The 13,529-nt window shown below is 38.2% G+C and overlaps 1 protein-coding gene across 3 annotated transcripts in view; it reads left to right on the forward strand.

Annotated features, from left to right (window-relative positions):
- The window catches only part of CACNA2D1 (calcium voltage-gated channel auxiliary subunit alpha2delta 1), a 335,419-nt gene that overhangs the window by 42,219 nt on the left and 279,671 nt on the right, over positions 1 to 13,529 (forward strand). For all 3 annotated transcript variants that reach the window (XM_072326869.1, XM_072326871.1, XM_072326870.1), the window contains exon 2: positions 9,393 to 9,474. In XM_072326869.1, the coding sequence (XP_072182970.1) occupies positions 9,393 to 9,474 (82 nt within the window). The remainder of the gene's footprint in view (positions 1 to 9,392; positions 9,475 to 13,529) is intronic.

Here is a 13,529-nt window from a genome sequence, read left to right on the forward strand (position 1 = left end):
GGTGGACAGTCGGCTGAATATGAGCCAGCAGTGTGCCCAAGTGGCCAAGAGGGTCAATGGCATCATGGCTTGTATTAGGAATGGTGTGGTGAGCAGGATTAGGGAAGTCATCCTGCCCCTGTACTCAACATTGGTGAATCCTTACCTCAAGTACAGTGTTCAGTCTTGGGCACCTCAGTACAAAAAAGACATGGAGGTTCTGGAGCAGTTCCAGAGAAGGGCAATGAGGTTGGAAAATCAACCCTATGAGGAGAGGCTAAGGGAGTTGGGGCTGTTTAGTCTGGGGAAAAGGAGGCTGAGGGGAGACCTTACTGCCCTCTTCCAGTATCTGAAAGATGCCTTCAATGAGAGTGTGGCAAGTCTCTTCTCACTGGTGAAAGGTGACAGGACGAGGGGAAATGGCCTCAAGTTGCGCCAAGGTAAGTTTAGGTTGGATGTTAGGAAACACTTCTTTACAGAAAGGGTAGTTAAACACTGGAATAGGCTCCCCAGGGGGGTGGTTGAGTCACCATCCCTGGATGTGTTTAAGAGCCATTTGGATGTGGTGCTCAGGGATACGATTTAGCAGAGGGTTGTTAGAGTTAGGATACTATGGTTAGGCTGTGGTTGGACTTGATGATCTTTGAGGTCTTTTCCGACCTGAGTAATTCTATGATTCTATGATGCTATGATCTCTCACCTATGGCAGCTCATCTGATAGACATGATTAGTCCAGGTGATCTACAGGGCTAGACCATACATCAGACCAATGGAATTTTAAACCAAGTGATTGTGTTTCATCTAATAGACTTCAGAAACAAATTGGATATTCTTTATTTTCAGTGTCTGTTTCTCAGCTGCAGAAATGCTAACTAGATTTTGTCTGTCTGGTTGTTTTTTTTAAGATTAAGCAATAAATGGTAGTAGACTATATGTCTCATTGTAAAAGCCTTTATTGAAAGCATCTGAGGGCTACTGACAGTCATTTGGGCCATAAATTTATGTCTTTTCTGTTAAACTGTTTTAGAACTGTAATTGTTGATAATTAAAACATAATCATTTTTAAGGACTTATTTTACAGCTTATAGTAATTTTGCAGCTGATTATATTGTCAGGCTTAACATTAAAGATTGTGTTTAAATTATTAAATGCTATTTTGTGCAACAGTAATTTCTGTTAGAGGATATTTTTCATGTTATTTGCTAGGAAGCATTGGACTCCAAAAGAACACTTTTGGCAAAGTGAAGAGAAATATTTATGGAGCAGAAGCTGTAATTATGAACATGTGTGGATAAACACCTGTCATACACTTGGTTTAGGCTGAGCCAGCTTATAAAATAATATGACCATGCCCCAGTTTGGCTTTTTAAAATGAACACTTCATTTAAGGAATTACTAGCTCATTCCCACTTAACATCTGGATGCTTCGAAGTCTCTACAACCTCCTTATTAAAGTGGGAAAGAGTTCTGCTTTTCTTGGCACTCACAGTGCCACCCATTTCCATCCTTGAGCTTGCCACTGGAACTGAACATGAAGAAGAAAACTGCTGCTTAGGCAGTTACTGAGACATGAGTTCTGCCCTTCATGCTCTGAGCATCATCTTAGGAGTCAGGGATGGAAGTAAATTTGTGACCTGCTGGATAAATCAGTGGGTGCTAAATAGTATGTCATTGGGTTCCCACTGCCCCATTTATCTGTGGTACAGAGGTGTATGAGTAGCAGAGTTAAAAAAAAAAAAAAAAAAAAAAAAAAAAAAAAAAAAAAAAGGAAAGAAAAGAAAAGAAAAGAAAAGAAAAGAGAAGAAAAGAAAAGAAAAGAGAAGAAAAGAAAAGAAAAAATGAAAGTGTTTATAGCATTCCCAAGTCTAAATATTAAGACATCTTCCTCTAATGCCCAAGTCTTGAAGACTGCTGACTATGTGGACCATTTACACAGATTGTCAAGTATGACACAGGTATTATGTCTCACTCTCAAACGTTTCAGTTCAAGAAAAGTAAGATAATAATTTTAAGCTTAGTTTTAAAATTTTGAAAACAGGAGAGAACAAGAAATTCTCTCTGCCCTTGACTACTGCAGCTCTTTTGTATCTGGAAAGGCTTTGCAGACTGCATAGCCAGAAGCTTGTTACATTTGGGTAGATGAGACGGTCAAAGAGTGCAAAGGAACAAAGCACTACTTTTTCTTCTTGCCACCGAAGGAATTATTTTTGTTTATAGTGTAGATGATGCATTTTGTGTATCTGTTTGTATGCATAAATATAGCACAGATTTCCTACCTTCCTTACTTAGTTGCTAAATGTCATGACTTAATTAATTCTTGTTTTGTTTTATTACAGAAAAGTTTTTTCCAAACACTTATCTAACATTTTGTGATATATTTTCAGCATATAGTGTACGCCATCACACTGGAATTAAGTGGAATTTAAGAATTTGTAAATTCTTAACTTCCTTGAAAGTTGTTACACACTATTTATATTATAATTCTACAATATCATACTATCATGGGTTCTGTTAAAAAATTTCCAGGTCACAAAAAGAGGACTACTGAATGACTGTGCACAAGTGGAGGGGTTTACAGCTGTAGAGTGAGCTTTTATATCTCATTTAAATTATATGACCCTCTTTTATTTATTTCTGACTGTTCAGTAGGGATTCAAGAGCTGCCACTTTATCAAGAGCTTAATCTGATAAGTGTGGGATTTCAGTGATCTTTGCATATCCAGTTTCTACTTTCCTTCATTTCATCAGTGACGTTTTAACACACTATGACAATTTGTTCAGTATTTCACAAAACCTGCCTTTATTACTCTTCACAAGGTCTGGTTATCTATAAATCTACGCTTCCACCCACGCGTCTGAAATGTACTGTCAGCTTAATAGGTCCTCAAAATACACGGTGAAATTAAAATTCAGTAGATTTGCAGTAGGAGGTATAAATGCAGCAACATGGACAACTTCTGTGTTGAAGGTTAGTAATTTCATCATGGCGTATATTTCTTCTTTCACGTTGCTTCTATCAATTGTAGTAACACTTTCTGTTTGCCCTTAAGTGTTGCCTAAGAGTGCCAAAGAATGGTTGAAGATGTTGCTTCTATGATAAGAAGTTCATAGACTTTCCCTCCTCCTTCACCAGTGAAAGAAAGTATATCTTCTAAAAAACTTCTGATTGTGAAAGTAAAGGATTTTTTGAGCAAGAAAAATAAGTGTGAGGTTGCTTGCAAAAATATAACAAGGCTTTCTCTCTCACTGCTTCTAATCTCATTAATCTTCATTTCTCAAACACTGCTATTCCATTGTACTAGGAACAATGGTGAATGCAGTTTATAATAAAATATATAAAAGTAAGAAATACTGACCCATTTTGTAAAATGAAAATCTTCCTCTTGCCACTTAGACGTTTCATTATTGTAATTGCTGTTATTTTTGTATGCAAGACTTATTTAGAAACTTGAGTAAACATAATCATAACTGAGGGATGAGAACCTACAACAGAACATGTGACTTAAGTTGGCAGAATTAAGGTCTTTAGACAATAAGAGGGTATCCATGCAGAAGTCAGTTAATGTACCTTAAATTAGTGTGAGTGGTCTACAGAGCTGTGGTATGCAATTACCTTAATCTACTTTCCTCGAACTCAGCAGAAAATAATTGCATCAGTTTTAGGGGGAAATGGTTGTAACACAGCTGTTCTACATGCACCTCTCTTGGTTTCTTGTACTCTTGTATCTGAGCAGTGCTGTGTTCTGCAAGCTTGGCATATAGGTTTACCATAAAAATAGATTTTTAATGAAGTTGAATGTTTCTTAGCTTGGCATCTCTTATATTAAATTTTACTTGGAGCTTGAGTTGGAGGTACCTGCAAAAATCCTCTGACTAGAAAATATAATTGTCGTAATTGAAAGAAAGAAAAACAAACAAACAAACAAACAAAAAAGAGAGAGAGGAAGAAAGGATTTCTGTGCCATCAAATAGCTGTTATACTAGGTCAGATAATACTGTAATGTGGATGGATGGCTCTGTACTGTTCTAGCTCTTTCCTCATCAGTCTCATCAGTCCAGGTGACATCAGCAGGGATGTACCTTCTAATTCCCTATTAAATGCCCCACATCTGTCTGTCTCTAATCAGATAGTCCCCTCAGTCATTCACATCAGTTGGAAGTTTCTGTGAAAGGAGTGTGGGTGCTCCTTTTGTCCAGTAATTGTCTAATATAAGGAAGACCCATGTGTAGGAAAGTCGGGTTGAAATCAGTTGTTCTGCAAAATGTAACCACTTTTCAGTGGAACATCCATTGCAACGTGTGTGCCAGGCTAATAGTGATAGGAACAACCTTACCTTTTGTACAGGCTTTCTGTTGTTCCCCTTTGCAGAAAAATGACTGCTGCTTCTTTAAGTCATGGGACTTCATGTTTGCTGTGACAGCTTTCCAATTGTTAAATAAACTCTGACCAGGAGCAGCTGTCAGGCAGATATTGCACTGCAGGCTTCACTTCAAAGCAGTACCAGACAAGCATTTCAGTGCCCAGAGGCTCTTTCATTTTTTTTAAGAGCCATGTGTTATAAGACATTGCTATGAGATAATATGATCCCTTATTTGAAAAAAAACAAAACAAAACAAAACAAACAAACAAAAAAATGCAAAAAAAAGTTGCATTTTGTTATGTTTTGAGTTGTGTTTGTTTGTAGTTCAGAAAAGCAGTCTAGGTGAAACATGAAATACCTACAGTGTATGCTGCAAAGAGACTTTTGTTTGGTGCCGAGATGGGAGAAGTGCGACACAGATGTTAGACACTACTATTGATTTTACTTAAATTCTTGTTGGAAGGAGAAAGTAATTATACAAAGTTCCAGAATTTTAGAATGTTCATTTTACTATTTGTATCTCTGACAGTGAGCTAGGAAAAAAAAAAAAACAAAAACAAAAAAACACCTTCTAAATTATTAACCTTTATTCTGTTGTATCCTGTGGTACTTGCTACTGTTTAAGACAAGGGAGAAAAAGAAAATCTGTGCTAGAGAAAGTACATTAGGTAAAGATGTATATATGACAAAAAACAAAAACAAACAAACAAACAAAAGTCTTGTGGTTGTAAGGAGGATCCAGGGAACTACAGGCCTGTTAGCCTGACCTCGGTTCCAGGTAAGGTTATGGAACAGATAGTCTTGAGGGAGATCATGCGGCATGTGCGGGATGGCTAGGGGATCAGGCCTAGCCATCATGGGTTCATGAAGGGCAGGTCCTGTTTGACCAACCTGATCAGCTTCTATGATCTAGTGACCCATCTGCTGGATGAGGGAAAGGCTGTTGATGTGGTCTACCTAGACTTCAGCAAAGCCTTTGACACTGTCTCCCACAGTATTCTCCTGCAGAAGCTGGCAGCCCGTGGCTTGGATGGGTACACTCTCGGCTGGGTAAGGAGCTGGCTGGAGGGCTGGGCTCAGAGAGTGGTGGTAAGTGGAGTTAAATCCAGCTGGCGACCGGTCACGAGTGGTGTTCCCCAGGGGTCGGTGCTGGGGTCTGTCCTCTTCAATATCTTTATTGATGACCTGGATGAGGGCATTGAGTGCACCCTCACTCAGTAAGTTCACAGATGACACTAAATTGGCTGGGAGTGTCGATCTGCCTGGGGGTAGTGAGGCCCTACAGAGGGATCTAGACAGGCTGGAGAGCTGGGAGTTTTGATCTTTTTGGTCAAAAGTGCAGAGGCAGAAAGTTTAGAGGAAACATAAGAAGTAGTTACTTAAAATAAAGTATCTTTTTGCAAGTTAAAGAGGAAAGTGTTCTGCATTTCCTTCATGAGTAGTAGAAATCATAAGTAGTAATAAGCAGTTTGTGTTTTTAAGAGTGACTTCATGTAGTACTTCAAGGTTAACTAACTAATTAATATGTTTTCTCACCACTTCAGTTTCCTTTCAGGGACAAAGAAGAAAACACTCTTTAAAATCCATAACAGTGGGAAATTAAAAAAAAGTCAATTTAAAAATCAATCCTCTCTGACTTTTTTCTATCCAACCTTCTTAGAAATAACTCAAAGTATCTTTTTGGATAATAAAAATTCTCACTCTGTTCAGTTATTTATTTTATGGTTTTGAAAATGCTTTTGGCTACTGGGTTTCACTTTTTCACTTTTGGTATATCCCATTCTCTGAAACAGAAAAAAAAAACACAATCAAAACAGTATATATATGCAATTTTTGCTTTTGTTCACACTTGCACTTATGAGTTGATACTGTTCTCACAGATACATTAGTTTATTTTATACCTGATCTGGAAAGTAAAGCATAGAAATTAAAATTTAGGAATGCTGGCATAATGATGGTGTCAATTTTAATAGTTAATGAAAATGTAATCAAATCCTAAATCCAAATATACATCATTTCTATGTTGCCACATTAGACATAAGGCAGTAAGAGTACTCTTGGTGGGCAAGGTCGGAAATAAATACTGATCATGTCTCTGTTGACATATTGTACCTATTAACCTTTGTTGAATCTTCACAGAAGAGCATCAACATTAACCTGATGGGGGTATTCTTGTTATCTGTTCTGGAGAGAGGTAGCAAATAGACTAAGTGTTGAAGGGTACATTTACAAAGGAATGGGAAAATAGTCTAGAGGTTAGTATAAAAGGTAGGTAGGAGAAAATTTGTACTCCACTTATGAGATGTTGCTATGTCTGTTAGTTGTATGTAGGGTAGCTTTTGTTTTAAGATTTCTCATTTCTCATTTGTCACTGAAGTTCCACGAGCACATAATGACCGTGAGAGTGGGATCATACAATGAACATTTTCCTCCATGTTCCTAAACCTTTATACATGCAAATGAAGAGGAGTGTCAATAAAAATAAAATATGGACATTTTACCTTGATATTCTTCCATCTGTGCTAGAAATCAGTCTTCACTATTTGCAGGACATAGGACTTTAGCTGAGTACCTGTCTGAAACACAATCAAACTAAATTCATGTTGGAAATTATAGGGCTTAAGCAACAAATCCAGTTTTAACTAAGGGAGCAGAAAAGCAAGTCATTGGTTTTTTGATGGGTGTTTTTTGTCAGCATTTCTAAGTGTGGAGTGCCACTCTAATACTTTCTGGGTCCATGGAACTAACCATTAAAAACAGGAAGATAATGTGTTTGTGTTTGCGAGTATTGGGTATATCAAACATTATCTTAATATAAAGTGTTATAATGGCAGTCTAAGGGTTGAATTGATGTTCAATAGCTTGAAGAGGGAGATATAAATCACTATATAGCTCTTCTGTTATGTACACAGCAAAAAGTATTAAATCCTCACACTATGAGCTGTGAATAAATGATATTATCAATAATGGCTTTAACTAGCAAAAAAAGCTTTTGGAGTGTTTTCTGTTATATAACTGATAATGAAAATGTCTATTGCTCTGAGAAGATTTTAAAGGGCAGACAGTCTTCTGAAAAGTTTCTAGCCTATAGGAACTAGAACAATTTTCTGTGATGACCAAAACTAGTGAAATAACTTCCGTTGAAACATTTTTTATTCAGTTATGAATCCAGTGGGAAAGTAATGGAAGTGCTATGGAGGCTGAGTAAAATCACTGATATTTACCCAAGATTTTGAAGGGAAAAACAAAAGATAAAACACAACAGAAGATAAAAGATACAACAGATGAGAGTACCAAATAAGCCAAGAGAGTAGCTGGAGATAGAAGATGAAATCAGCAGAGTCACAGGTGGAAGCCATGGTTAATAAGAAACCATGGTAACAACTTGCCAGTTGCTTAAGCATTTTTTATGAAGAATACTGAGTCATAAATGTGAGACTCTCTTCTAGATTGTATGAAAGCAGAGTTCAGTTTTTGCTACAGACTTTTTGTGTAAGGGCCTTGAAAATGATTTGAACTAAAACTTCAGAAAGTTTTTGTTTACTTTGTCAGAGTATTCTGCTTGTGGTGTGTCAAAATGCAATTCAAGAAAGACTGTACGTTGATTAGAAAGCCACCTAATAATGACTGAGAAGAGGAAATTGTCATAAATCTGATATTTTGTCAAACTCGTACCTTTCTGTCTATGTTAGTTCCTATTCTAGCTGTGCAGACATTATTTCAGGCTGCTTCACATTAGAAGTCAGTCCTGAATTTTCATAGAATCATAGAGTCATTTGAGTTGGAAGAGGCCCTTAAAGGCAGTCTAGTCTAGCCACCTGCAGGGAACAGGAACATCTACAGCTGGATCAAAATACTCAGAGCCTGGTCCAGCCTTGGTTTGTATGACCCGAAGAACAGGGCAGCCACCACCTCTGGGCAGCCTGCTCCAGTGTTTTCACTACACTTATTGAAAAAAAAAACCAAAAACTTTTTCCTTCTATCCAGTCAAGTTTGGATGACTTTTGGACATTTGGATGACTGATGCCTTTCTTCTGTAGCATGAAGAAGTATCCTTTAATAAAACTTTGAAGTCATGACTCTGTGATAGTGTCCATATCCTTTTAAGTTAGGGACTGTTGTTTAATTCAGAATGTACAGATTGTGGAAGGAAGGAGTGAAAGCAATACTACTTATTCTTTCTTACTCCTACAAATTTTCTACATAGAATCAGAAATTGAGCCTTATCTTTCTTATCTCTTTCCTACTTTCATAAATAATCTTAGCTGCCGTTTCCCATGTATCACAATAAGGCTAGGACGTGGCTAGGATAAATATAAGTATCTCTCCCAGGTTTCAGAATGCAGAGCTATAATAATGGCAGGGATGATATGACAGATGAGTTGATGACCAGTTTTTCTCACTAGGTAGTCTACACCACCTTCTTCTGTCAAAGGAGTAAACATAGGTCTCACTGAAATAAACTTGTGCCATGGCTCCTTTCTTGTTACACAGCATGACAGGGCATATGAACACGAAAACTGTATTGAATCCAATGCTTTTGCAAGGAGGCAGATTTACTGGGCTTAGGGAGTGAAGCAAGCACAGCAAGAGCAGCAGCCAGGAGCAGATTTCTCTTGCCAGAACAACTCATGCCACCTATGCTGGCTGCAGCCTGTCCTGCTGCTGCTTCCGTGAGCATCCAGAGAAGAGCTGCAGGCCAGAAGATTTATTCTTCTTTGTCAGACAGCTCCTAGATGCTGTTTCTCTGTGCTTGTGTTCTTTGATAGGAGAGGGACATCCAGAATGATCTTTCTGTGAGTGAGCAGCAAGCCAGGTTGTCCTAGGAATACATTTTGTAAATGATAATATCAACATATTCTGAAAAGGAAAATAGAGATCATATCTGAAGCAGATTCATAGCTGTATCAAGTACACTTTAGTGTCAGTCTGCCATCTGAAAATTCATCTGCTGGCTTTTTGTGTGTGTGTGTGCTTGAGGTTTTCATAGATATTTACGTTGAATTGACTGAAGTTCTCTTTTTTTTTTTTATTACTTTTTTATTTCTGTAGGATAAAATCATGGGTAGATAAGATGCAAGAAGACCTCATAACATTAGCACGAACTGCAAGTGGAGTGGAACAGCTTGCTGCGGTGAGTTGGAAAATGTGCCTTATAATGCACACCATTCATTGCACTCTCTAGCCATTACAATAATTTTATTCCCTACACAGCAAAAAGATTTTGGGAAGTTAAACTCTGCAGTGTTTCTCTTCTACAGTGCTTACTGAGAGAGAAATGAATAACATACACATCCATCAATTCACTCTTTTTGTGTTGCAGCACTTGCTCGTTGCTAATATTTAATCAGCTTTGCAGAAATAGGGCTTACCATTATTGCAACACTCCCACCTGAAGCAAGTGTTGTTATATGTTTGTCAGATATGGTATCCAGGAAGCAACCATTCACAGTAATAGAACATTCTGTTCTGTATTAACACGGGAAATCATTTTTTTTTACATATATTCACTGCATTGAGGCAGTCTTTGGTTACAAGAAACATAGATGAGAATGAAAGTTATATTCAGCCATTATAATTTAATCCAAAGTGTGTTTTAGGAATTAACATAATTATTGTGTAATTGAAAAAAATATATATATTTTTTTTGTTAAATTTCTAAAAACACATTCTGGGATAGTGGAACAATGAATTGACAGTTCAGAATATGCTGTGTAGATAACTTTCTGTGTCTATCATTATCCAGTATGCACCCACATGTTCATATATTTCTCTTTCTTTATGCTTGTTCTTCCTGACAAAAGATTTGACAATGTTTGTACAAGGGGAGCATTAAAGAAGGTTATAGAGATTATTTTAGTTCTGGCCTTTCCTAATATTAGAGTACTTGCTATTGAGGCAAAATCTAGGACAGATACTTTAGATGCAGTTTTTAATCTTTGAAAATCTCAAACAAACAAAAAACAAAATCTTGACTGAAAACAAAATCTTGAAATCCTATCACAAAGCATCAGACTGATACATACATGGGTTTCCAGTGCAGGATCTCAACAACACAGAAATGTCTATCACTTGAGTTTTCTTGAGAAACTGGTAGAGTTATTCTAGCATGGAATGCCAATGGGAGTTTTCGTAGGTGGATTTCACACATATCTGCTGACAAAGGGCAACAAAACTTGTGTATCATGTCTCTTTCTTCAGCTTTACAATGAGGACTTTCTGTTAAGAAGATCTTTTTTGCTCATCATACGCCTTCATGCTTGCTTTGCCTTTTTCCCCATGTGGTGGTTTCACGTAAACTTCACTGTGCTGCTCAGTCACTCCTCCTTCAAAAAAGGACAAGGGGAGAAAAATGATGAAAAGAAATGACTGTGTGCATTGAGCTATGAACAGGGAGGACACTCACCAATTACCCAATTACTGTCACAGACAAAACAGACTCAGCATAATGGAGGTTAATATAATTTACTACCTAATAGACTAGACCATTGAGTACTAAAAGCAAACTAAAAGCAGCCTCCTGCCCCTGATCTGCCATAGTTCATCGTTTTCTTCCTCTTCCCTCAAGCAGTGCATGTGGAATGAGGGCTTCAGTCAGTCCATAATGCTTCATCTTTGCCATTCCTCCAGGGTCACCCTCTTTCCCAGCCCCCAGCATGGGGTTTTCTCCCATGGGTTGCAATCCCTCCTGAAAGGACCCCATGTGGAGCCGCAGCTCTCCTTGCACTTCTCCTAAATAGGGCCATACCATGGATCCCACCCTTCTGCTCTTCAGTGCTCCAGCACTGTCCCCATGGACCCCAGCTTCCCCAGCACACAGCTTCCCCACTAAGGACTTCTGTCCATGGGCTGCATCTCCAGCCTGGGGCTGCTTCTGTGGGTACTCTCCTTCAGGCTACATTCACTGCTACATTGTGGGTTTCTCCATGGCTGCATGTGGAGATCTGCTCCATGTGGTGCCCATGGACTACAGGGAACAGCCTGCTCCATCATGGGCCTCTCCTGGGCTACAGAAAACTACTGTTCCCTGCCTGGAGCACCTCCTGCCCTCCTGCACTGACCTTGAGCCCTACAGATCCATTTCCCTCTTTTCACGCTCCTCTCTCCCAGCTGCTGCTGTGCAATATTTTTCTTTACTTTCTTTAATGTGTTACCAGTGAGGCACAGCCAGAACTGGTCATGGCTCATCTCTGCCCAGTGGAGGGTCCCTTTTGGAGAAGCTGGATCTGGCTCTGATATGACATGGTGCAAACTGTGGGACTGTGTTCACAGAGGCCACCCCTGCTGCCCCCAAATGACCAAAATCTTGCCACACATGCCTAATACACTCCACTGTCCCCTCTTCAGCTTCATATATCTAACTCATCGCTGGACTTTCTATTACGTTCTTATTATGCTGACTGGACCATCTTTCTTCTCAGTTCATGTTTGTGTCTCACTTTCCACCTTTTCTTCATAGCCTGTCTGCCTTTCTCATTTACATTGCCTTCCTATCCCAATTTTAGGATCTCTGTCCTCAACTTCTTCCAGTTCAGCATCTCATCTGGACTCCTTTTTGCCTTACATTCTCAAAATCTTCTGTCCAAGTGTGTTTGGACAGCCTGTCCTATAATATTTTTCTATCTCTTCCTTTTTCTCAGCTTTCCCTCCATCACTACTGCTCAGATTCAGACATGTCTTTTTCTCCTGTGTTCTAGTATTACTTTTCTTCTCTTTTCCAGTCTCTTATGTCCTTATTCTTTGCCTGCCATTTTCCAGTCTGTTGCCTTCTATCTCTGTATTCCAATCTTTTATCCCTTGTTCCTCGTTCAGTTTTCACCTCTTCTTTCTCACACTGGTAGAAGCACAGGGGTGATTTGGGTATCTCTTGAGAGACCACATTAAGCGTGTGTTCTAGCTGCAGAGAAGTATGGCATTCTCTAGGGAGCGATGCTGTCTAGGTTGCAATACATCTGCATGTAGGATCTTTTGAATTTAACCAATAAATCTCTGCAGAGCACTGAAGTTGTTTTTCAGGCTAAGATTCAATAAAAAATAAGGAATAAAAAGTGTATCTTTGAAAGACACATGTTAAGTCTTTAATATACAGTGAGGGGGCAATAAGATATTTCAAATGTAAATGGTTTACAGAAGATTTCTAATTTGAGCCAAACAAAGAGTTAATGACTTAAACATTTTGCTGCCATTTCTGTGCAAAGAAAGGACAATAAAATGGATTAAGAGAAACAAAGAGATTGACACTCTCCCTATCTTTTTTTTTTCCCCTGAGGAAAATGATAGTAGTTAAAATTCTTCAAATTCATGAGCTGCTAAATCAGTAACTCTGATAAAAATTGCTTGGCAAAAGTAATATGTAACATCACTAGCCATACTTCCACTACACCATAGTGACATTCAACATTATCTTTAAATATTGTTGGTAAGTTAAACATCCCTGGATGTGTTTAAGAGCTGTTTGGATGTGGTACTCAGGGATATGATTTAGCAGAGGTTTGTTGTTGTGGTGTTTTTTGTTTTTTGTTTTTTTTTTTTAAGAGATAGGCTACTGGTTAGGCTGCGGTTGGACTTGATGATCTTCAAGGTCTTTTCCAACCTGAGTAATTCTATGATTCTATGATTCTAAGTTGCCTTTTGAAATACAGAACTTGTGCATAGTTCAAGAAAATCATAAGTTATCTCAGAAGTTACTGATGCAGTGGTCAATATTTGTGTGTAATCCTAGGATTAAAAGCATGAAAGGGGGGTGTTTCAGTGTAAAACATCCCTCTATGGCAAAGTCATTTGTTTGACCTAAATTGCGTGATGTCTTTCACTAGCCAAAAGTTGTTTTTAGTTAGCTCTCCTCTCTACAAGGGGAGATGCAGTCTCTCCCTCTTGTTTGCAGGCAATTCTCACTTTCACATTTTTGAATGACATCATTTCTATTCTGCTCACTGCCTATGAACATTTAGTTAGTTCTCTAAAATGAACCACAGTCTTACCAAAATGGAGATTACAAGACATTAAAAACTGTGTGTTTTCATGCCTGTCACTTCTGTTCACAGAACTTGCCTTCAGTTGCTCAAGCTTAAAATGTGCTTAACCGTTAAGCTGAGTTTTCAGCTTTGATTCTGGCTCATTATTTTTACTAATTCCAGAATTCTCTGGACCAAGTCTATAGTCTTCATATTTTTATTATTATTATTATTA

This window comes from Excalfactoria chinensis, chromosome 1 (assembly GCF_039878825.1).
Source record: "Excalfactoria chinensis isolate bCotChi1 chromosome 1, bCotChi1.hap2, whole genome shotgun sequence".
Taxonomy (NCBI): domain Eukaryota; kingdom Metazoa; phylum Chordata; class Aves; order Galliformes; family Phasianidae; genus Excalfactoria; species Excalfactoria chinensis.